Raw genomic sequence first — 25,970 nt, 5'->3', positions numbered from 1 at the left:
CCACACGTCCGCCATATTGTTTACTGCGTGGCGCGCCGCGACTGTCGACTGTCGCCTCGCTCGCCAAGGATGTACAAAATAACAATTGTACTATTTCCAGGCCGCGAATTTATATGCAGAGAGGTTTAATAAACTGATAGTGATAGAGCATTGCGAAAAAGTGCTTGGAACTGAATGGCTACTATGTGAAAATGTGATGTAGATATGTAGTAAACTAAAACTTTCAATAAAATCTTTTTTACATGAGTTTTTTTTAATGACCAAACAGTGCTTACTTTCCGGACACACCTCATACATTCTATTTCCCGTTCACGAATGTGGAAAGAAATTAGGAAAGGCTGTAAAAATATTGACTCAACAAGCTACAGGATACTGGTAAAACGTTGAAGACCGAAAATTGACCACCATGGAATTGATATCTGATTCATAAACAGGGTTTCGTCTGTAGTTCTAGTTTCCTGTAAACAACTACTTCATAGTTTATCGCCCCGAGAAGTCGCGGACCTGGGGTAAACGAACACCGGGTGAGGTTACATAAGGCTAAACAGCTGTGACGACATACGTAGAGTGGGGAAAACATCGGCACAACACTGTGGAGACGATAATAGCCTTATCCAAACGCGCAGCCAACCAACTAAATGCGCAAGCGAAAAGCAACAATGACGCACAACGACACAAATCACCCGAACAGACTTCTCTGAACAAAACACGCCTGAACTTGTGCAATAACCTTAACATTATTATATTATATTTTTAAGTGCTTTCAAAAATCTGTACGTTGTTGTTTCATGCCTAAACATGACTCTGAAAACACGCCTTTGTTTTGTTTCTGTGTTTCGCTTTTGAATAATTATGTTTAGGTATGAAACACCTGATAAATTTTCATAAAAGAAGTGAAGAGCCTTACATTACACATTTGTCTTCTTTCTCGCAAATAATGTTATGGTCACATCTCAATTCTCACAGTTGCCTCTTGCTCTTAGAGGCGACACCGCGCCAGAAGCACCAGCGAGCGTCGCACTTATCACCCCTGCTCATCGACACACATACAGCCCTGACTAAGCGGACTCCTTTAACGCTAATTCAGTGTTGATGTGTTTTAAAATCTTTGTTTAACAATACTCATGATGGCAATATTAACGGGTTTTTTTCCCTAGCGATCTTCTAGCGATTAGTTGCGACTTGTTTTCCTCTCCAGAGCGGCCTGAACCCTGTGACAGACAACCCGCCTCCTGCACTGACACTTCCATGGGCGACACAGACAAACAAGGTGGTCTAACCTGTGTCTTTGATGCGAGTCCAGAGCCGACAGTGGCGTCACTTGAAGTTCGTGGGAAAAAAAAAAAAAAAAATACGACCGAAGGGGCTTTACTTGAAACAGAGAACACTCTTCTGCTGAATAGTTATTACTGACTGGCTGATAAGAAGTGGGTTGGGGGGGGGGGGGGGGGTTCACTATCTGTCCTAAAACCAAAAAGGCAATTTTCATGGAACGCAACTGATAAATCAGTGAGATATAGTCACCGAATTGAACTCTGTAAGTGACCCTGTGATTCAAGCGAAGCATTTATTTTTAACCGATTTCCAGTCGTTTTCACTGATTAAAAAAAGTTTCGACTATTTCAAACTTTCCTTAGTTGTTTTTTTTTTATTTTTTTTTCGTTACGCGGTCCTCTCGTTCATGGAAGTCACGCGCCGTTTTCCTCGTGTGCGGTTGGCTCTCCTGGAGTTTCCGGGAAGGGGAGGGGAGCTCCGGCTCGACCGCGTCACGTGACTTCCCCCTCCCCTTCAGGCAGTCACCGGTGACACCGGGCATACAGCGCCTGTCTTCTGACGTGAGAGGCGACACCACGGGATACAAACCTTTCACGCGAGTTACAACTGACACTTCGCAGATAGGGGAACAGGACATATCTAGGACACATACCTTTTTGAAACACGTGTACAAATGTACATGAACGCGAGTGTGCAAGTATGCAAACTGGCCACTGAGCGCCATCTGTGCTTGTCGGCAAATTATTTGACATGTAGTTATCATGTAATGTATGAATTATTCGCGTTGCTCTATTCGTTACCCTCTTGAGCGTTTAAAGGTTTTTTTACGATCTGAAGTCGTTATCGCCTCGGCTTAGCCTACTGACTGAAAAGAATTTTCACTTCAATAAGTAAAGCTTCACAAGTCAATTGTTAGAGACCGGAAAAATTCGCGGATTCATTTCGCGGTAGGCTAGACTCAAAAACTCGTTCACCTTCATTCTGAGTCAGTGATTGGACCACCGTTTACCTGAAGGACTCTTAAGCCAGTGAAAAACCTTAAACAAAAGAAGTATCAAATTACAAGCATCCCAGGCAACACGTGTCACGAGTCATTATCCAATGAGCAGGTGCAATTTGTCCTAGTACATAGAGGATCTTGGAGTCTATTTTAGAGGTCACTGAAATCTTGAATTTTTCCAGTCTCTATCAATTGTATGTTCACGGAAAGTATTTTATTGTTTTTTTTTTCATTTTTTTTTTTTTTTTCATTGCATGTTGCACGTGCAGAATCTTGGCAGAACGAAGACAAAATGGCGGGTGACGGTGCCCGGCGTGCTTGCTGATGGGTAGCCACCCAGCTTGTGAAATAGTAAGGGCGGTGTTCCTAGACGTCTGGATTAGGTAGCGAATAAGCACTGCATTGTTGGGACACAACCATAACTTAACTAGCAGGCCGTATTCCAGAACGTGTCCTAACCGGATTCCCAGTAAGGGAACAAATCGGCAACAGTTTTAATAAACGTCATGACCCTGCGCGAGATTAGAAACTGGTTCCAACGCATTCTAACGGACGTTTCGCAACCATCGATACAATTGTTACGGAAAAAAAAAACTAGAGATAGGAGCACCATCGCACAAAAATACAACAGCATTTCTAATTTTCTCAGTTACTTTTTTAAGTTGCGATTTTTTTTCTTGTTGTTTAAGTGTAAAATATGTATTCCAGGATAGTTTTCATATCATAAAGGTTCATTTGTCACACCAATATGCTTGGTACGTCCCACGATGGTCACGAAAGTGACTATATACGAGTAATGGCGCCAGACGCGGGCCCGCCATCTGGACGAACTCACTGAAAAAGTGAGCTCTGCGCATGCGCGGAATTTGGGCAACAGATCGGCAGCTGATATAAACCCAAAATTCGTTCCCTAAAAATAAGGGACTGGCCGTGTCCTACCGTGAACTGGGAATACATTCAGGGTACAGACGTAGCATATTCAAAACCTAAACCCTTATGTTTGTGTCTTGGAATACCGGTTGTAGTGTGTTAGCGTATGTAATACTACAAGAATAGAATACGAAATGAAACACTGATATGCGTTTCTTAGACCTCCTTTCGTAATATTAGCTAAATAACACGTTACCAAGCCCTAGAAATAAATTCAAGGCTGCTGCTTCATATGCTAACAAAAAAAAAGTTTTCCCATACACAGTTGATACACATTTAAACTATTTATTGTATACTTTCATATAAGGCTAGCATTTAGAAACGATGTTATTCATTAATTAAATACCTTCATTTATTGACGCGATGTGTTTATCGTATTTTAAAATCATGACAAAACAGTTTTCATGTTTGTCAAGTTTGCAATCTCGTACAGCGACTACGAAGGGGGGGAAAAAAGATTCAAGAGCACGGAGTGTCAATTTTGTACAGTAGCGATCGAAATGTAGGGGGGGGGGGTTAGGAAATATATCTTCCCCCCTTTACCCCTAAAGTTATAAAAAAAATGCGAGATCTCAGTGAAGGCACAATAAGTATTATTTATAAGCGCTCAACACCGTCTTCCTTGACATAGTTTTCAGCACACGTGCTGACTGGCAGCCGTTGGGCGACTAACAAAGTCGCTTACCGCCAGTGGAGTATTTGGGCAGAGGGCAACACAACGGGGTGTGAGCTTATTTTATAAGTGAGTAAAATATATTGTTACGATTTATTATGTGGGGAGAACTGGGTTCGTAAGGGATAGCCCAAATAAGTTTTATTACAGTATTATTAATTACTAATATTTACATTAATAGTAAATAATTGTACTTAAAAAATACCCGAAAACACTTAAATTGTTTATTCGCAAGTCACTCAATGTCTGTCAGGTTCCGCAGTTCGCACTCCTCACTGGAGCTAGGCTCGACAGTGGTTCGCCCCTCACCTCGCGCCTGTCCACACACAGTCGCACTCTCGCGATCCAGTCGAGCTCCATGTCGCGCCACTCTCAGGGGGGAGGGAGGGAGAGAGGGTCGTAACTTGTCGCGGAACTCGCGGCACTCACCGTCGCGGACCTCTGTCGTCAAAACTGTCGCGGAGGCCGGCGTCGCTGCTTAAGTACCCGTCGCGCCCTTCTCGAACCGACGAGTCGCGTCATCCCGAACAGTCCAGAAGGGCGGCGTCAATTCAAGCTGCTCCGCGCGGCGGCCCGCGGAATTCCCAAGGCCGCTCAGCGATAGGTAACGGCGCCGAGGCAGGGCGATGCGCGGGGAGCGGAGGGTGCGGGAGGGTGGTAGCGGCGACCCTTGTAATCCGGCCAGGCGCGCGTGGCATGTCCTTACGTCAGTGGCCGTGCAGTGCCGCCAGCCAGCTCCGAACCTGGCATCGCGTTCGTCAACAATATGTTGATTCGTGTTTATTTATAATAATAATAATAATAATAATAATAATAATAATAATAATAATTTTATTTCCTTTTTTTTTTACACTTTGTTAACAATATTCACTTAATTAACCAGGAAATTTAGCACTCACGAAAGCAAGATTGTATGTGAGTGCATCTAGTCACTTCAAATTACATGCGGTATTTAGAACATTGTCTTATTTTCTCTATGCCGTTTTTTTTTACCCTTTTACGATGTACTTCCGAGGCGATGTTCGAACCGCCGGAGAAGAGTCACGTGTGCTGGGCGAGTGACGCGGCGCGGCGGTTGCGCCATCCCGGCCTCGTGGCGCGCGCAGTTTTCCTGCTCGGCCGCCATTGGCCGGCGCGCGGGGGACTCCCCGCCATTGGCCGGCCCGAGGTCGCCCCACGCCCCGGCGGTGTTGCCAGACGTACCCGAGCCGTAGTCGCGGCATGTGGCTGGCGCAGCTGCTCGCCGCTGGCGGTGAGTGCTGGTCAGTCGGCCTCCAGACCCGGAGGAGGGAGGTTGTGTTTACGGCGTCTGTCGCGCGTCGGTTATATGTATGCTTTCCCACTGGTTGATATCTTTAACAAAAAAAAAAAAAAAAAAAAAGCGGTTGTCTATAAAGTCGGTTTACGGACGATAATTTTACATGAAAACGTCATAGGTAGAGACCGGAAAAATTCGCGGATTCATTTCACGATATGATAGAATCCAAACGACTGTACCTTTATACTGCTTCTCTGATTGGCTCACAGTTTATCTGAAGGATTTTGAGCCAATGAAAAACCTTCAACCAAAAAAGTATCGAATGTCACGTGTCAGTAGCCAATGAGCAGGTGGCATTTTCCGGAGTCTGTAGGGGGTTTTGGAGTCTATCCTAGGGGTCATCCAAAGCGCGAAATTTTCCAGTCTCTAGTCATAGGAAAACATTGATGAAAAATTGCATACTTTTTAATTTTCAAATTGTATTTACAGTTTTTTGCAAATTTAATTTAAATAATTTGTTTAAATATAATCACGAACTATTAGTTAAAAAAAAGTCCGCCTTAACCTGTTTGATATTATATAAGATGGCCGGTTCTTGCACGCTCGGCTCAGGCGGAACGTGACAATGAGTCATACTTTTCGTGCGTGCAGCCGGCGTTCATCGATTTAAAAAGAATTTATCACGTCAAAAAAAATAGTCAGTCATGGGGACTGTCAACAGAAGTGAAAACTTAAAACTGTGTTTTTAAATGTGTAATATGACCATTTCTACGTCATATGTACGTAAGAAAATGATTTTGGTATTATATTAGCACAATGTAAGCATGATATCATTTATCCATACATCATTTTTTTAGTCACAACAGATATCAGTGGTATGTAAAAATTACGTAAAAATTCATTACATAGCTATGACTTACCAGTGATGTCAGACCTAGGTCATGTATTCACGTGATCAAATTAACTTCACTTACTGCTACTACAGCATGTCGGTGATGCGAACTCACAAGATTTTACCCATCAAAAAAAGAGTCCAACACGCACATGATACAGTCGAATATATACAATGTACATATTAGTGTATATATGCGTATGCATGTACACAGGCCGCTGCGATTCGCCATTCTGGCGCAACACGTCACTAGCATGTCGGTGACGCGAACCCATAAGTTTTGCCCCTACCAAAAATCGCTCAACGCGGCTAAAGAAGTTTTCACTTTTAAAAATATATATATATATATATTTATCCCTTTTGATTGGTACTGAATCGTGACACATGTTACCTTGGGATGCTCGTGATTCGATACTTCTTCCGTCGAGGGCCTTCCATTGGCTCAAGAGTCCTTCACGTGAACGGCTGGCCCAATCACTGAAGCAAACACGAAACGTTAACAATTTTGTAAGTCTGGCCTGTCGCGAAATGAAGTCCGCGAATTTCTTTTTTCCGGTCTCTCATCTGTAATTAGTAGGGACCTGAAAAATTCGCGGATTCATTTCGTGTTATGCTAAAATTCAAATAATTATACCTTAGTGCTGCTTCTCTCATTGGTTCACTGTTAATCTGGAGGACTGAGGGCCAATTAGAGACCCTCACTCATAGAAGTGTCGAATCACCGGCCACCCAGACGAGATGATTCACAAGTCAGCAGCCAATGAACTTGCGTTATTTGCCCGAGTGTACAGAGGAATGTGCAATCTATCCTGAAGGCCATCGAAACCGCGAATTTTTCCGGTCTCTACCAATGGCACGGTTCAAACGTTCGTCACAGTGGTTTGAAATAGTTAGTGTTCCATATTACAACATTTTAATCAGGATCAACAATATTATAATTTTAGGTGAATTATTCTCCGCTCGTAGACATTTGCCAAAATTTCAAGCGTCCAAATAGCGTCATATATTATCTTTTTTTTTAATGCACAAGTAAAATAAGTAAGTACGATGTGAGATATAAAATACAATTCAAGTGAATGGTACTCCTAAAATTTAACATTTGTAAGTCCAGTGGGTTAATATTTTCGGTAAGCCAAAATAAAATTTTTTCTTTGATAGAGATTAGGCCAATCAGGTAAACAGTCTCACTTTTCACCCCCCCCCCCCCCCCCCCCCCTTTTACAAAACGAATGGAAAAAATATTGACAATAATTTATTTTATGTTTAGTATTAATTTACTCCAAGGGGAACTGAACATTTCCCCTAAATTGAGTTTTATATAGGTACTTTCCTCCCTCTGGAAATGAATTTAAAACAAATTCTGGAATTACGTCTTATAAATTTTTGTAAGAATCATTTCCAAGTAAAATATGTTATCTCATTTAAGGCTTTTTGAATATTATCAATTAAAAAAAAACACTGGCTATATCTTACTCGGCTTTTATTTACTGTAGACATAATTAGAAAAAAAAAGGCAGTTGAACATTGAGACCATAATATGGTTTCTGCGCAGATACTATATGCCCTCCACCCCATATTTCTTCCTTGGTCACGTATTTCCTGCAGAACCGGAAACTGTACTCACCGCAGCGACCACGGGCTGTCCACGCGTGTTCCGGTATGTATGTATGTATGTATGTATGTATGTATGTATGTATGTATGTATGTATGTATGTATGTATGTATGTATGTGTGTATGTATGTATGTATGTGTGTGTGTATGTATGTATGTATGTATGTATGTGTGTATGTATGTATGTATGTATGTATGTATGTATGTATGTGTGTATGTATGTATGTATGTATGTATGTATGTATCTATGTATGTATCTATGTATGTATGTATGTATGTATGTATGTATCTATGTATGTATGTATGTATGTATGTATGTATGTATGTATGTATCTATGTATGTATGTATGTATGTATGTATGTATGTATGTATGTATGTATCTATGTATGTATGTATGTATGTATGTATGTATGTATGTATGTATATATGTATGTATGTATCTATGTATGTATGTATGTATGTATGTATGTATGTATGTATGTATGTATGTATCTATGTATGTATGTATGTATGTATGTATGTATGTATGTATGTATGTATGTATGTATGTATGTATGTATGTATGTATGTATGTATGTATGTATGTATGTATGTATGTGTGTGTATGTATGTATGTATGTGTGTATGTATGTATGTATGTATGTATGTATGTATGTATGTATGTATGTATGTATGTGTGTATGTATATATATATAAACACATTTTCAAGTCTCCTTTGCTATTAATGGCCAACTCGGTATCGTAGCGGCAACTTCGATTGATTCTGACTAAAACAGGCTAAAATAATAAAACCAAAATATAAAATAAAAACCAAAAAAATAATTTTTTCAGTTATATTTTTTCAAGCAAAATTACTACTTAAATTTTTTTACGTGTTTTTATAAAAGTAAACCATTCCCTGAGATTTTAAGTGTGGCAATCTGAGGCCTGATGTTTGCTTTCAAATTATTTACTTTTCTTTGATAGGACTATATATATATACAGGGGTGTCCACAAAAGGGGGGTGGGGGTAACGACGCAGACTGCGTCATTAAAATTTCAGGGGGGGGGGGGGGGTGGTTAAAAGACGAGAAAAATGTATATATTATTTACATAATTATAGCTTCTAATGTGAAAATACGTTTCTGGTGCTTTGATAATTGAAAGGGATCTTGTAAATCATATTGGCAACCCCTCAACAAAAGCAGTTTGGCATCTGTCGGTTCAGGATGGAAATATTACCTGATATGACCAAAATTATTATTAGAAAATCAGTTTAAATGAATTTTAATTTAATTATATTTTATTAAAATATAATACTAAAAAAGTATAATATTATAAAATCATTGAGTAAATCATTGAGAAAATGGCATAAAAAATTTCGGGGGGGAGGGGGGCGCATCATAAGGTTAGGGGGGGGTGAGTCATAGTGTTGGGGGGGCACCTCTGATATATATATATATATATATATATATATATATATATAGTAAACCAATCCTACTTCGTGACACTAACGTATCGAACTTCAATATTACCAATATGTTAAACACAGTAATTATTCTATTATAGGGATTAATTTATCTTAAGTAAATAAAAAAAAGATATGAAATAAACAAATGGCATACACGCATACCCATATTTCGTGATACCCTACTTAATTCCGTGAAAACATGATACTCAATTTCGTGATACGCTTCCCGATACGTTAGTTTGTACTGAACGTGCAAATTTTATCGAGCCACGCCATGTTTAACATCAGGTCCCTGGTGCCTGATGGTTGCAACATGCCAAACTGAACACACGGGCTTACGCAACGGTGTCACGGGCTTCAGGTGTCCTGGGCAGATGATAAGCGTGTGTCGCGGGCACAGACCACTTCGGAGGACAGGCACCACTCCACCCCCCGTGAGTGGTCGACAAGATAAGCGACGGCGGCCATGCCACTCTGCTAGTCCACCAGCGAGTATACGTCGGGTTTGGTTTTATTTTTTTCCACCCTAACCTAACCTAAAACTACGAGTGTGCGGGAGGGGTCTGGGTTAGGGAGAGACTCCTAAGTGCGTCTCAGGGCGAAGCCTATGCCGTAGAGAACGGAAAAAATTCGCGGGTTCAATGACCTCCAGGATAGACTCCACTACACTCTACACACTCGGGCACAGTGGCGGATCCAGAGGTTCACCTCGGAGGGGGCACTCTAGGATTTCACAATAGCCAGAGAAAAAAATGACTTAAAATTACTAAATTTGTATTTAATCTACTCACACTACACATAACATCCAACCACCACATTTTATTATTCTACAAGAAATTCATTAATTATATTAAAATATTTTATTGGTTTCAGAAACAATCATTTTTATTGGCAATATTAATGTAGCAGACAACTGGTTTTTCGGGGGGGGGGGGGGCACTTGCCCCTGGTGCCCCCCCTTGGATACGCCACTGCTCGGGCAAATGCCACCTGTCCATTGGCTGTTGACTTGTGAGTCGTCTCGACTGGGTGGCCTGTGATTCGACACTTCTATGAGTGAGGGTCTCTGATTGGCCCTCATTGCTCCAGATTAACAGTGAACCAGTGGTAGAAGCAGCGCTAAGGTGTAATTATTTGAATTGTAGCATATGACGAAATGAATCCGCGAATTTTGCAGGTCAGGTCTCTACGGGCTATGCGCTCTAATCGTGCAGGTTGTGAACCACGCAGGAGAGGTAGCATGCATCATGTGCTAGGAGGGGGATTGGCCAGCCATGACAACGTTTTAGCCATGACTAATTCCCTTCACTGACTACTCTAGACTAAAAACTAGATAAGTTGGGCCCAGGTAAAACCTGCATAGACGCAGGGAAAATCATGGGCACTTACATGCGGGATGCAAAATTTCGTGCATTATTTATTGACAAGCTGGTTGATTACAGGAAACAGAAGGATGGTTCCGAAAGAAGAGTTGGACATAGTAGAAATAAACTACATACTAAGCAATGGAGCAATGGGCGGGAACTTGGACATTGCTATGTCCGTATTAGGTTTTGGGCAGTACTGGTTATTTGGGGGCGACTTCGTCGTTTTCCCCAGTCCCCCACCCAGCGCTGGGGGTTTTGTAGCTGGGTGGTCGTCTTTAAACTCTTTTGCCTTGTGCTGCTATCTCGCGGCTGCTATGACAACCAGTAGCGTAACCAGAATTTGTGAATTAGGGGGGGGGGGGGGGTTAAGAAGCATGTTTCCCCCCTATTAAAGGGGGGTGTCCGGGGGTGTTCCCCCGGAAAAATTTGAATTTTAAGGTGTAAAATAGTGCTATTTGAGCAGTTTTCAGTACTTAACTTTACATATTGTAATGGTAAAAATATTATTAATTTTTTAATAAAGAAATTGTTTGAGTGATGAAGTAAGAAATTAATTAAAGATATTTTAATCAATCCAAGTGCCTTGTCCACGTCCACTCAAAATCATAAATCATGCTCGAAGCTCGACAGTACAAAAAAAAAAAAAAAAGAATAAAAATGGTTTGGTTTCGGCAAAACTGGCCTATTACTGGAAACAATTAGCTTTAGCTTGAAGAATTGCCCAGTCACCACTTGTTTATAATTACCGCGCTGGTTAAATACAGTAGGTGTAAGATATTTGAAAGCTTGGGACCCGTCCACCCGTCACGGCGTCACAACCTCATAGCTTCTGCTCGCGACAGGGGTAGGGGAAGGGAAGGAGAATCGGTAGGGCTCGCTTACTCTTCCCCTCCAGTGCAGTGGCCGGTGATAGCAGTAAGACACCCAGGCTTTTAGCTAACCTGCTTTCAGATAAGAAAAAAATAATGTCTAAGGAGGGGGGGGGGGGGTATGAACCCCTAACCCTCCCCCCTGGTTACGCCTTTGATGACAACTAATTGTACACTGTGGCTAGAGACACGCAGTGTCTGAAATGGACACCACTTGTAGACATGAATAACATTCTAGTTGGCTACACGGGGTTGCTTGTATAGGCGCTGTGAGAATATTAGGGGCCTGTTTTTTTCTTTCGAAAAAATAAAATAAAATCTGACCGCTCTTTATGGACTGCAACAAGATATGCCCCCGCCAGCAATTTCTACCTTGCGACTAGCGTTCGTCTATGAGAGAAACCATGATGACATTTGACTGGGCCATTCAGTACGTGTTGGCTGGCCTCCAGAAGAAAATACGGATGTTGTTGGGGGGGGGGGGGGGGGTGATCACCGTGGCTCGCACTTGTTATCTTGCGCGGAAGGGGGGGGGGGGGGAGGTGATACCAGATTTCAGCAAATATTTGATTCCAGTCTAATGAGTGATCGGATTTTTTTTTGTCTCGCGAAAATTGCCTGCCTCCACTCATTTAGTATGCGTAGGGACCAGAAAAATTCGCGGTTTCGATGGCCTTCAGGATAAACTGCACATTCCCCTGTGCACTCGGGCAAGTAACGCAAGTTCATTGGCTGCCGACTTGTAATTCGTCTCAGCTGGTTTGCGCGTGATTCGATCCTTCTTTGGTTGAGGGTTTATAGCTGGTTGAGATTGTGTTCAGATGAACATTAAGCCAATAGAAAAAAATCATTTAAAAGTTATATGTATTTGAATTCTAGCCTATCTCCGAAAGAATTCGCGAATTTTTCCGGTCTCTAAGTATGCGTCAGACCCAGTCCGAAGTACGAATGGCTTCACTGGGCGTTACAAGGGTCAAAGACCTTTCTCACTTCGGACTGCATCACACCGCTTCTTCCTGTCATCACTGCCTCGCAGGTTTCCCATGGGCGTGTCGAAAAATCTGTGTACCAATCCTCAGAGTAAAGTATGTGCGCGCCTATGTGTGTATATATTTACAATGTATAGCATGATTGCTCATGTCTAATTTGCTACCGAGAATTAATCCGCAAAATGCTCATTCCTCTAATCGTTAGAACAATGAAATCTGCAAAATTCAGGTGTATTTTTTTGTCAGGCTGGATTTCGCAAACGTGTATATCATTACGTCAGTATCACAGTGTTCATTGACTGCCACCACATACCACTTTCTTTCCGGGGCTCAAAATAATTAGGTCCAATTTTTTTTTAAAATATTGTTAGATGCTTGTCTAATAAGTAGGGGCGGGCATTTTTCGCGAAAAGATCTGAACACTTATTAGACTGCAACAAGGTATACCCGCACCAGCGTTTTCTTCCTTGTGATTGACAGCCGTCTGCGAGAGAAGTCGTTGCCTTATTTTAACGAGCCACTCAGGACGCGTTTACTTCCGCACTGAATCACTGTGATTGGTGTTGTTACAATCGATATGTACCTGGGAGAAACTCACCCAATCACGAAACACAGACTGTGCTACAGTTTTTTTGACTTTCATCGAGTCTCGAAATCTTTTCGCGAAATCTGCATGCCCCTACTAATAAGTAGAGACCGGAAAAATTCGCGAATTCATTCGGCGATAGGCTAGAATTCAAATACATATAACTTTAAGATGATTTTGCTATTGGCTTACTGTTCATCTGGACGAATCTCAACCAGTAAAAAACTCTCAACCAAAGAAGGATCGAATCACAGACGAACCAGCCGAGACGACTCACAAGTCGGCAGCCAATGAACTTGCGTTGTTTGCCCGAGTGTACAGGGGAATGTGCAGTATATCCTGAAGACCATCGAAACCGCGAATTTTTCCTGTCCCTACTAATAAGCCGTGCGAGGGTCAGTCAAGTATTCTAATAATTTACGGTCCACACTGTCGCGAAATCAGCACGTGTCTTATGAGTAGAGACCGGAAAAATTCGCGGTTTCATTTCGCGATAGGCTAGAATCCAAGTGCGTGTAACTTATTGCCGCTTCAGTAATTGGAACACAGTTTGCCTGAAGGACTGTGAGCCAATGAATGACCCTCAACGGAAGAAGTATCTAATCACAAACATCCCAGTTTAGCAGGTGTCACGAGTCAGCTGCCAATGAGCTGGTGTAATTTTCCCGCGTACATAGAGGATCGTGGAGTCTATCCTAAGGGTCATCGAAACCACGAATTTTTCAAGTCCCTACTTATGAGCAGTTTGACATACTATGGGTCATTACTCATTCCGGTGCACGCAGTGGCGTAGCCAGGATTTGTGTATGGGGGGTGTTAAGAAGCATGGGCCCCCCCCCCCCCCCCCGTATTAAAGCGGGGGGTCCGGGGGTCCTCCCCCGGGAAAATTTGGATTTTAAGTTGTAAAATAGTGCTATTTTAGCAGTTTCCGGTACTTATATTTAAATATTATAATGGTAAAAATTATATTAATTTTAATATGAAATTTGTTTGAGTGATTAATAAGAAATTAATTAAAGATTTGGCGCTAAGGGGGGGGTTTGAACCCCTAAAACCCCCCCCTGGCTACGCCCCTGGGTGCACGGTTTTTCCTCCTTTGAAACTCAAGGTCGCCAGCTTGGCTCTAGTCTAGGAAGCCCCGCTCCCCACTGCGTATGAGGAAAAATGTGCACGGTGACGTCAATGTTGCCATGGATACCAGAAATGCGCCGCTCTCATTGGTCGCGACTCTCCAGTTCTCGGCCTGCACAGCGGCCAGCTGTCAGTGAAGAGACTGCCTCGGTGTCGAATGTTGGTTCTCTAACTTCGTTACGAGCGCGTAGTTTCATCAAGGAAAACACCGTTGCGGTAAGCGCTTGCATATACGCGTGGAAAACTTTTCAGTTTTCGGGTAACTAAGTTCAAATTGGTGTTGCCTCCGTGAAATCAGTATTTTTTTTTAAATGTAAATAATTTATTTATAACGAACATAAACAGTGTTTACAGAATCTGTAATAAACACGGGGATGTAAACGTACCCACGTTGCAGTGTCTGCGATTAAAAATTATGGTAAATGTGTATCTGTAGTTTCTTGTGACGTTTGTTATTTGTGAAATTAATCTAGAAGGAAAAAAAAAGTAAAACTTTGTTTACATAATAGAATTTGTTTTTTAAAGTAGTTTTAAACGCTACACTTAGCGCTACAAAAATTCTGCGGGTTGCATTCAGCTCAAATTGTAATTTTTTTTGGGCTATTGGAAAGGGTGGGGGGATATTTTACTCGGAATTATACCTCTTTCATAGGGGTTGAGGATCTATGGTGCAATGCGATAATTAACAATAACGAAAGAACATAATTTATATATTAAAAAAAAAACTGTTATCATCAATGCAATAGTGCTTCTGAGCCATGTTTTAAAACACAATAGTCTAAGGACGAACAGAATTTTTCCACTTCGACTTATGATTGAGTGGAGGAGGGGGCGAATGGATACGCCCTGGGTTTCATTTGTTTACACACACGATCTTAATGAGGAATATTCCGAATTAGTAAATTAATGAATTAATCAGTTTTTAACATCTCAGTGACTTAGATAGACACTTTTGAGAAGAATATGTTTGGAAAATGGTAAGGGGGAGGGGAGACAGATATATACCGAGAAAACACACCCGTCGGTAAACATTTTCCATAACCAGGGTGTCTTGGGTAACAAAAACATGAAGTAAACAATACTTAACGATTTAGGAAATACCAAAACTTTAATTTCCAGCAGTCTTTTGCTAATTGGCATTTTATTTTTTGACGCTTCGCTTCAATAGTCGCACGTTAAATATTTGGAGACTATCCATTGTAATCTTGTGGAAATTATAGGTTATGTAGTCAAAACACTTTTAGCTTTGTAACCTATAGTTTAATTGGCCCATTTCTACGAATAATAGCACAGAACAAGGATGTAACTTATTTCTTATTTTGTATAAGATTTGCTCATGTTTAACTTCTTACATCTAAAGGTACTGTTATTATTAAATTACAAAAAATAATTTATTATGGGTGAAGTTTAATTATAGAAAATAATGCTGAATATATATTTAGCGAGTTAAAAAAAAATAGATTTTCTGCAAATATAGCAAATGCATCCAGTGCAGACTTTGGAAATAATTAAAATTTTGTTTGGGTCTTTTTTTTTTATTGTGATGAGGGCCTATTGCCTACTGTTGTAGAGAACAAAAATTGCTGTAAACTAGGAAATTAAGCATTTAATTATGTAAGCACTTTCCCACTCTCCTGTTATAAAAATTAATTTGATACCTGAAAAAACCCAAACCAACTACTTAAATAGGTACTTAAGAGTTGTACTTAATTTGAGTATTTTTTTTTTTAATTTTCTGCCTTGCTTGGTGCAGAATGAATTGGTCAACCCACAGAATACAACCTAAGTATCGTATATATGTATTACTGTTGAAAATTAGCCGTGTGATTAGGTTCCTGCATCTTCGTGTTGCAAGTTGACATGACATACCCTACATTTTAAATCTGTAGTCATTTGAAATGTTTTTTTTTGTAAATGTCAGTTAAAGACATTATAGATTTTTTTTCACATGTAATGGTCCATTTTTCATTTCCAGACAAGATGACCAAAGGGTTCGAAGCCAGCTTCCAGAGCCACACGTATGAGGTGAGTTGGCAGTTCGAAGACTGTCAGGCTACGTTATTGTAAACAAACATACAGTCATAACTTGATCTGGGGGGAGGTAATGCAACATAGACACTAAAGACACATCTGCATTTTATTTTCCTGTATTCAGCCCACACTATTCAAAAGTTGGCTACCCCAGATCTAGGCCCTAACTAATTTTTTTTTTAAAGTCATAGTCAGAAAAATATAAATTTTTCAAGATAATTGGTAATCCCTTTTTTTTGTTTGTTTTCCTGATGTGAAGTGTCTTGAAATCCATTGCAGCTACTTTGTGCTGTAGATAACTGCTGATTGGCTATGGCACATCAGAATCTTTATCGCTGTTGTGATTGATGGCTGGAGCGGATCTCTCTCCTGCATGAATTGCACACAGCTGCCCAGGTTTTGGCATGCTGTCCACACAATTTTGACATTTTAAGTGCTTAGCTGTACGCAGTGCATTTGAATTTAATGTTTTTGGAACTGGAAGAAAGTATCTTAATAATATTTGTTGGTTGAGTGTTTAATTTATTGTAAAGTATGTGTGTGTGTTTGTTCTGTATACATAGAATGAATTAACAATTGTCGGTCAGGGGATGATAATGGTATTGGAGAATAGTGACAAGTTAGAGTGTTTTATTTGCAATTTTATATGGCCTCTGATTGCATACAAGATGTGTCAAAACTGTCCATTATTAGATGCACTTTATAGTTCAGCCAAATCTTGTAGAACAAGAAACAAAATAATGTGTGCAACATGTTTTCTATTTGATCGTGGAAAGATAGTACAGTAAACCATTTCACGATACACTGTGTAGCTCTTTCATACGACCTGTTATTGTTAGTTCCTCGATAACAAAGTTACGTTATAAAATTTTCGTGTCCCTTGGCATGCCATCATTGCACATGATTTGGAATCCTACTATTTGGAGATGCATGTACAATGATTTACAAAGAGTAATTGAAATTTTTTGTGGTTATTTCCTTCCAGAACAACAACTCACCGTTCTGTAACTTCGACGATATGGATCCGCTCACGAACTACTTCCTGAAGGGCGATGAAATGCTGGTCTCGAACAAGCTCGTGGACTTAGATGGTGAGATATGCGGGGATGTTCTGTCGTGTGACCTTTGAATACATATACTGTATAGAAGTCGCCAGCCCAGGTTAAAATTTCTAAAACGGTTTTGAGGTAGTTGGGTTAATTCACCGCCGCAATCGCCACCATCTCTAGGGCATCCACTTGTGGTGGTCCCTAGCGGACAAGTGTCGAACTCTTCAAACACCCCTTCCGCCTCCCGTTGAACGACCTTGAGCTGCAGTGAATGATGGAAGAGGGGTGCGGGGAATGACAGCCGGCGACAGTGCTGCGCTCTAACGTGTAAATAACAACTAAGACGATACAGGGCGTTACGGCAGCGCACTGCAGCGGTGAAGTTCCCAAGCTGCTCATCATACGCTCCTGAAAAACGTAGAGTAAATCCTATCCACTTGCGACTTCTATACAGTATATATATTCAAAGGTCGTAATGGAGTGCCGGAGATGGGGGGACGGTCTGAAGAGACGCGCGGCGGGCCGTGTCGGTTGCAGACTTCAGCTACGACATCAAGGCGCAGAGCTGGCGCCAGGCGCACCCGCGCGAGTGGAGCGAGCTGGACTCCATGACGTGGGTCATGAGCGCCCTGCAGGCGGAGGACCTCAGGTGCGAGGATGTGGACATCAGCCAGTTCCGCATGCGGGGCGAGGCGCTGTGTGGCCTGGGCCGGCCCGGCTTCCAGCGGCTGGACCGGGCGTGCGGCGACGTGCTGTTCGCGCGCCTGGCCGAGCTGTGCCGAGAAGCCGAGACCCGTGAGTGCTCGTTCCTGGGACGGCTTTGTAGCTTCTCCCTCGATTACGACAGTCTAAAGTTCCGTCCACAAATTAATCACACTTCAATGATGTTCGCAGGCTCTCACGGCCATTGTCTGAAGTAGCTTGGCCTCTGGGTTGTAGCCGCGTCCTTGGCGAATAACTCACCAACGTTTCTGGTCGACATTGCAGTCGCCATCATCAGTATCGGTAGGTGACTGCTCCCTGATGACGGCGACTGCAATGTCGACCGGAAACGTCTGCGAATTATTCGCCCAGGGACGCGGCTGCAACCCCAGAAGCCAACCTAGTTTAGACAAAAGGTCGTGAAAGCCTGCGAACATTATTAAAGAATTATACTTTGGTTTGCTGTTTCTTTAATCACCAGCCATAGTACCACAAGATAAAGAAAGGAAAAAAAAAAGATGGCTGTATGTTGAAGCTAAAACGATCATATGTGATAACAAACTGGCCTGCTAGATTTATAAATATTTGTTGTTTTTTTTTCTTCGCCCTTTGCCGTTCACACGTTTCCCGCTTGGATAAATCCTGGTTATTATTCGCCAAGGACACGGCTACAACCCAGAAGCCAAGCTACATCACATTTTAATGAGTCCACTGTTTACTTCCCCCCATTGGAGCCTGGCTCGACGGTGGCTCCCAAGTTACAGGCGCATACGGTAGCACACTGTGGCGCCTGCAGGAGACTGGCCCACTTCCCGACAGGCCGCGCGATCGCAGCGCGCGAAGCAGGCGACGTGCCGGGTGCAGACGTTCAGAATCAGCAGCGCGCACTTGCTACCGGCAGTCCGGTGCACGGCACGGTGGTACGTCAGCACGTCTGGCTTTGGGCGATTAGCGCACTGTTAGTACGGTGCTGCGATTACAGGTTCGATAATCAGCGATGTCACTGCAGACTTTGCGTTCACAGAGATGGCCGATATGTTGATGGTGCACGGGCGGACAAGAAGAAAATAGCAGCAGAAGCAGTGCATATTTACCAAGGGCACTTTCGCAATGGTCATGCATCAGATAGGAAGACCTTCGTACGGGTGATGCACTTCAGATTGCGTGTGGATAGCTAAACGTCTGCGCTCGGCTTGTCGCCCGTTTCCTGCGGGGCATTTGAACCCCACTGCGCCGTGGTCACGCGTCCTCTGTCAGTCAGTGAAGTGTACATTCAACGCTACTGTTCGCGCCAGTAACATTGCTGGGTTTATTTTCCGGACGTGTGTTTGTCAACAAAATTTGCTTTTTTTGGCATGCTGTGCCACCAATTAAATTCATGCCCTGCAATTGGCGAACAGCCTGTATTCAAAATTGAAATAAAAAAAAATTGTTGTGGTTTAAGTGTGTTTTTGTTTGAAATTCACAAAAAAAACCTTTCAGTGAATTTTTTTTTTGTGTAGTTGCAGTAGCAGAAACGTTCATCACGCTGACAACAAGAAACGCGGAGGAGGATCCTTGGCCGAAGGGCGAAGAGCAAGCATACCCAAAATTAGGCACACCAGGTAAGTCCACTGAGGTTTTTTTACTCTCAGTTACTAGCTGTGTTGCCAACTTATCAAAATGAACAACAAACAAGCTTCAAAATGATAGTACTGTTTTAGCATTGGTATTTAATGACAGACGTGCAAACATCAGAGCATGAAGGGCAAGGTCAGGGATTATTCTGTTGTTTGAGTTGGCTTAACTGGGCGGCAGTTGCACATAACTCTAGCCTTCTGAGTTCATTTAGACACCATGGCAAAAGAATCACAGAAAAAGTGTTTATTTGTTGTTTTTTTTCAATATTGTACCACAGATCCAAAAGTAAGTGTGCTTGTCTACATTTTCACTTTAAATGAATTAGTGTTCGTAAATTTTTCTTTGTTTTCTTTTTAGATTTCATGGTGTTACTAGCCACTTAACTCCATATAAAAAAATTAATGGTCAAAACTATAGCAGGAAGAAATAAAGAAGTGGCCAGGGAAATGAAATTCATGTTTGTAACCAAAAATGTCCTTTTCTTTTTCTCTCCTAGCCTTTGATTGTGAAAACGAGAAACTGATCCTCCCGCAGACGGCCCCAGCTCCGTCGGAGACACGGCCCGCCGGCAAGCCCAAAAGTCAAAGCAGAAGACGATCAGGTAAGGCAGACTCGTATTTCTCTCATTCGATTGACCAGTAGAGGGAAAATTTACGTCCATGACAATATTTGCCTGGTTAGAGTTGGATTAAAAGTGTGATTAATACCCTCGCATCGAGTTCCTGTGGAACATGTTTTCGAAATTGTAGCGGAGCTATTTGGTCTTAATTTGATAGGTATACGTGGCATCGTTCTGCATAGAGACTTCAGATCGTAGCAGGCTCCGAACCTGACTCGCCTAGCCGCAGGGCATGCTTCACCAAGCTAAATCCTTGTGGCGTCTTTTTTTCATCTGACTTACGAGAAAGAGTTTCGTGTTTTGGCAGCACCTTGCTTCTGTTTTTGAAGTGAAACTTCTTTGCTGAGGGGGCTGCAATTTTCTAGCGTTACGAAAATTCAGATCGCGTGAATGGGAATAGTTAGGTTCATGGTGGGGGAACTGGTAGAGAAGGGGGAGTGCGTCAGTGACAAGACAGTGTAGCATGCCATACGCTAGTTGTAATGGCCAGAAGGGGAGACAGCAGGGAAGAGGTAGAATAACGCAACAGTGATGCAACGGAATTCTCTAAACGCCGCTTGTGTTTGTCTACTCCTCTCAGTTTTTTATTTTATTTGAGATCGAGGTCATACCCGCAGCCTTACTATTCTTAATTATTTTCTCTTTTTCAATATAAAAAATTACTAATAATTTATTTATACCTAATAAGCAAGCAGTTTCACTTCTATCGCGCGTAGACGCTACGCACACATTTTTTTTTTTTTCAAAGAGAGGCATCTTCTGTGTTTCTTTGTGGCCATTGATTTCTCAAGCTGCAATGGCCGGGACTTGTATCCCTGAACCGTGGCACAACTCAAACTGATACCTCGAGTAGTTAAGAGCCCACCATGACCTTAAATATGTCCTCTCCACTGAACCGTTTTGAGCATAACCGTGTGACGTAAAAACCTATAAATGTTTCAGCTCCGTCTTTAAGTCTGTAAATTATTTTATCTAGCATGTTATCAAAACATTAATTTATTCTTTCTTCACTACATCATCTTTACCTGCAGAAATATAAACTAAAACTACACAAAACTGATATGCATTTCCGATTGAAGCGTAGACGATGCTTGAAGGTGCCGCGCTCACGACACCACCATGACCTGTAGCGCAGGGGCGGAGCCAGGGTTTTTTTTTTAGGGGTTCAAAACCACCCCCCCCCCCCCTTAGCACCAAATCTTTGATTAATTTCTTATTCATCACGCAAACAAATTTCATATTAAAATTAATAAAATTTTTACCATTACAATAATTAAATTTAAGTACCGAAAACTGCTAAAATAGCACTATTTTACACCTTAAAATCAATATTTTCCCGGGGGAGAACTCCCGGACCCCCCGCATTAATACGGAGGGGGGGGGGGCATGCTTCTTAACACCCCCCCATACACAAATCCTGGCTACGCCACTGCCTGCCGCGGAACAGAAGGCATTGCGGGTGCTTCCAGCCAAGAAGAGCATGCGCCTGTGGGAGTTCATCAGGAACATGCTGCACGACCCCAGGCACTGCCCCAAGATCATCCAGTGGGTGGACCACGACAAGGGGCTGTTCAAGTTCGTGCGGAGCGACGAGGTGGCCAAGGTGTGGGCGGAGCACAAGAAGAACCCCAAGATGAACTATGAGAAGCTGAGCCGGGCGATGAGGTCAGTGGCCGTGAGCCTCGGGCGCAACATTCAGGGCGGGACTGAACCGCCAGAGCAATTATTACTGTAGATATTTACTTGAATATCGGAGTATTAGAACACAAAAATTTTGGATGGTAGATGACACAAATTATATCTATTGGACATATCTACACACATGTCCAACATCAAATATATAAAAATTGATATTTTTTCGCATACCATCCAACGTGCGATGTTTGAAAAATTAAACGACTTCAAATAAATCTATTTATTTACCATCCCCGTTGAATCAGAAATATTTGGAACAGTGGAATTAATATGTGGTGGCCATATGAGGTGTTTTCGGAAAAGGTTTTGGTTTGGTTGTGTGTATGTGTGTCTCTCTCTATGTGTGTGTCTATATACACACACACACACACACACAATCTACCCGTTGTGTAGTAATATCTTGGCGGCATTTGCAAACATAATCATAATTGCTCTTGCAGGACTGTGCAAAAAAAGCATTGTTGTGTACTAGTCAATTTAATTTTCATGTAATTTATTCCAATGTTTACTCAATTCTTCATTTGATGTGATTCATTACAGTCCATTTAAATAATTAAATTAAAATATTCCTCCAGAAGTTCAATCTGTGACTTGAATGCGTGGTTGGTCCCGTGTTTCAGATACTACTACAAGAGCAAAGTGTTCATGGCAGTGGAGCATCAACGACTTGTCTACCGTTTCGGCCCAAACGCTAAAGGCTGGCAGACTGAAAACCCAAACTTTGAGAAACCCATTGCCAAATTATGAGTTTGGAATCCTCCTGTGCATCTGAAAGGAAACAAAGTGTACACCTGTTATAAGCTTTGAAGGATAGAATTTTTCAAAGTTCAAAGAAACGTGTTCAATGTGAAATAAGAAGCTTGGAAGAATTGGGAATGATTCCATGAGGTGTCTGATCAGGAAGAAGACCGTAATGAAATTGTGAATGTGTACAGAATGAGATGTACTGTTCGGAAGAAATACACAACAAAACATTGAAAATGTGCAGTACAATTCCAGTCATAAAACTTTCATGATCATGAGTTTTTTTTTACAGTATTTTGTTTTATGTCTGTGATATTAAAGTTTATTGGACACCTATTTTCCTCTGTCGTAATTTGTTTGTAAATGATATGATAAGACTTGCATGTAAAAATTGTGTTTGTTTTTTTGTCAAGTATTATTCAGGGCAGTGAAATAGTTATTATATAAAAATTGCCAAGTTTCGTTTTATAACTATGTTCTTTGTGAAGATAACTTAAAATTGTTGGTCAGAACATTGGTTCACAATTTTTAAATTATTTTATTAAGAATGAAGGAATAAAACATTTTGAATAATATTATAATGGCCAAATCAGCCGATGAAGTGTGTGGATGAACATATTGAAACACATGCAGTCAAAATGTGTTGAAAATTTTTTACTGTGAGATGTATTATAAAAAATTTTTAAAGTTTATTGTTAGACAAAGATTTTATGATTTATTTTTATTTTGATTTCATATATAAAACATCAGATTTTGGTGGTATTATTTTATTTTTGTAAAATAAGTTTTGTAATACAGTAGAGTCCCGCTAATCCGAACTAATTGGGACCGAACCCTGTTCGGATTAGCGAAAATTCGGATTAGGCGGAATTTTCTTATATAATGCCATTTATGGTCTTTATGAGACGTGGGCTATTTAACATCTGATGTGTCAAATATTAAAGATCAGACACAAAACACACCTTTATTATTTAGCATAATATAAATATGTAAATATTTAAGTACTATGTACGTAATCATATTTTTTTTCTTTTTAGTTGAAGGAGAAATAGATAAATCATAATTTTCTTATGTACATATTAATAAACGTAAGACATTACTTGAAAAAGAACTTGTTTTTCTTTGCTTTCCAAGGTTCATAATTGTTATAAAAATATTACTTTTTTCGTCCTAGCCCTGTTCGGATTAGGCGGATTTTCGGATTAGCGGGGTTCGGATTAGCGGGACTCTACTGTACTTACTCCACCAAAATATTGGTAAAATTTACATACTGCATTTTATGATAAAATAATTTGTAGTAAATTGGTCTAAAACCACATTAAAATTAATTAGCGAGCATTTGGGGTTTAAAAGTGTCTGGAAATGACATTCCTTGAATATCAGACAGTCAAAGATTGCTTTTTTTTTTTATTATTATTATTTGTATTTGGATTAAGTTTAGGTGAAATACTTGCACTTCTGTCTTTATGCTGTGCTTTTACACGCTTTTCGGGTTTATTGCAATTGACCATGTAATACTGTCCCTATGTATTGTGTTAAAAGTTATAAACATACATTCTTTTCTCTTTTCGAGATGAAAACTGATCCTACCAAAGGTTTCGGACTAGGAGTTAGTTTTTTTTACTTTACCTACATTTAGTACTGGGCACGCACTATTTCCTCACTGCTCTAATGCGATAGGACTGCATTTCAGCTTTGAAAAAAAAATATATATTTATAAGTTAAACATTAGTTTACTTCACAAATAATACTAACTATAACTGTCCAGAACCCAATATTTTAAAATTTTATTCATAAAGGTTGCATTTGAATACTTATCGGCACTAAAAGTTTATTGCGTTTACAGTCAAACCTCAATAATACGAACTTGAAGGGATATTATTTTGTCTCTTTGCAAACCAAACTGTTACAAAATTTAATCACAATTTTTACATACTTTAAAAATCAAATTCAAATAAGTTAAAAAAAAATTTTTCTCATTTATTACATGCACAACACCTATAAAATATATAATATACTCCAAGGAAACTTGCACACAATATTATACAACACCAAATACATAAAAAAAATTTAGGGATTGCAAAATACAGTTCTGGAATGGCTATTCCTGTGGCTCAAAAAAATAACTTTACTATACTCCTTTTCAAAGGATTAAAGAAGAATAAAAGTTATAGAAACTACCTACAAAAATACATAAATATGTACCATCATTTTGGAAGAATGTTGGATCTCAAAGTTTTTTCCCCCCCAATGGCAACAGTATTATTTTATTTTAAACCCCACCTTGTTTCTTTACATTATTCTGGAGTATTTGCATTAATCATTTATACTAAATGTAATTGTTAACCTTGGAACAAAAACAATGTTGTGGTGCATAATAACCATTCTTTTGTATAAAACATATGACTTAACACTTCAACTCCTACGTAATCTCTAGGGACCGAAAAAAAAATTTGTAATGATAGTTTTGTATTAAAAGGGGTTTTATTAATGAGGTTTCACTGTATTTGAGTTTTAGTGTGAATTGATAGCGTTTATGTCATACCTTTTACATTTAATTCACATGTGTTAAATTGCTTATTTCCCCAGCTGTCAAGGAATTGCAATGTAATTACCTAGTAGTTATGATTTGACAAGAGTTGTTGCATTTAATCAAAAACCAAACTGATGTTAGAGGTTACATCTTCCAGTGAGTTTTTTATATATGTATGTTGTGTGTTTTGTTTTCCTATAGTTCATCACCAGTGTTGTAATTACAGAGTGTTTTTTGTTAGTAAAATATTTATTTTATCGGAGATGTGTACTTAATTTTCAGTGCACAATTGGTCATACGTAATCCGTAATCCTACAAAGGTGTGTCTATTAATAACATGTTGAATTCATGTTAATGTAAATGTACTGTAACTTTTTTTACATTGTTAATCATTTAAAAGTTTTAAAATGTACCAGTAAAAACTAAAGTATGGATGTCATGATCACAATGTACTGTTGTGAAAACTGTGTTGTGTGTTTTGTTTATACGAGATATATAATTTGTTAAATAAACAAACAAACTGCATTCTCTAGTCATACATGACTTATTAGTATTACAATTTCCTGTATCAAATTCATATTTTCAGACCATAAAAAAAATCAATCTCTCCTTATTCATTGTAAGCTCGTACTCAACACTAATCACCTACGAGTAAAAAAGGGTCATTGGGCATTATGAATCCCTCCCTTTTTTTCTTATTTGAACGTTAATAATCAGGGTGGCCACTCTTTTAGCAAAACAAAATTCCAGTTTTTACCCATTATTTTTAAGAGTTATACAAAGAATTTCCATGGCATTTGAATTAAGTGGACATTTTTCTGAATGTTGCAAACACGTGAACAATAAGTTTGGAAACAATGTCAGTAAAAAAAATTTACATTTTGGTAAAACCACTAAGCATTAAATTTTGCCGTTGCACCAAAGAATACATGTACTATTGTTCA

At 40.3% G+C, this 25,970-nt stretch overlaps 1 protein-coding gene across 2 annotated transcripts; it reads left to right on the top strand.

The window, feature by feature from the left end:
• The first annotated feature begins 5,043 nt into the window (after positions 1-5,043).
• Positions 5,044-25,562, top strand: LOC134537077 (ETS-related transcription factor Elf-5-like). 2 transcript variants are annotated; one of them, XM_063377311.1, is made up of 8 exons: positions 5,044-5,130; positions 16,009-16,058; positions 17,050-17,155; positions 17,651-17,908; positions 19,318-19,419; positions 19,932-20,036; positions 21,524-21,719; positions 22,370-25,562. In XM_063377311.1, exons 1-8 carry the CDS (start codon positions 5,100-5,102, stop codon positions 22,494-22,496), a joined length of 975 nt encoding a protein of 324 aa, XP_063233381.1. In that variant the 5' UTR covers positions 5,044-5,099; the 3' UTR covers positions 22,497-25,562. The 2 variants fall into 2 exon arrangements, with proteins under 2 accessions (XP_063233381.1, XP_063233382.1); XM_063377312.1 differs by lacking the exon at positions 5,044-5,130 and adding an exon at positions 14,136-14,249.
• The last annotated feature ends 408 nt before the right edge of the window (positions 25,563-25,970 follow it).

The sequence above is a fragment of the Bacillus rossius genome, chromosome 11 (genome assembly GCF_032445375.1).
Source record: "Bacillus rossius redtenbacheri isolate Brsri chromosome 11, Brsri_v3, whole genome shotgun sequence".
In the NCBI taxonomy this organism is placed as follows: Eukaryota; Metazoa; Arthropoda; class Insecta; order Phasmatodea; family Bacillidae; genus Bacillus; species Bacillus rossius.
This window is presented reverse-complemented; position numbering and strand designations above follow the sequence as displayed.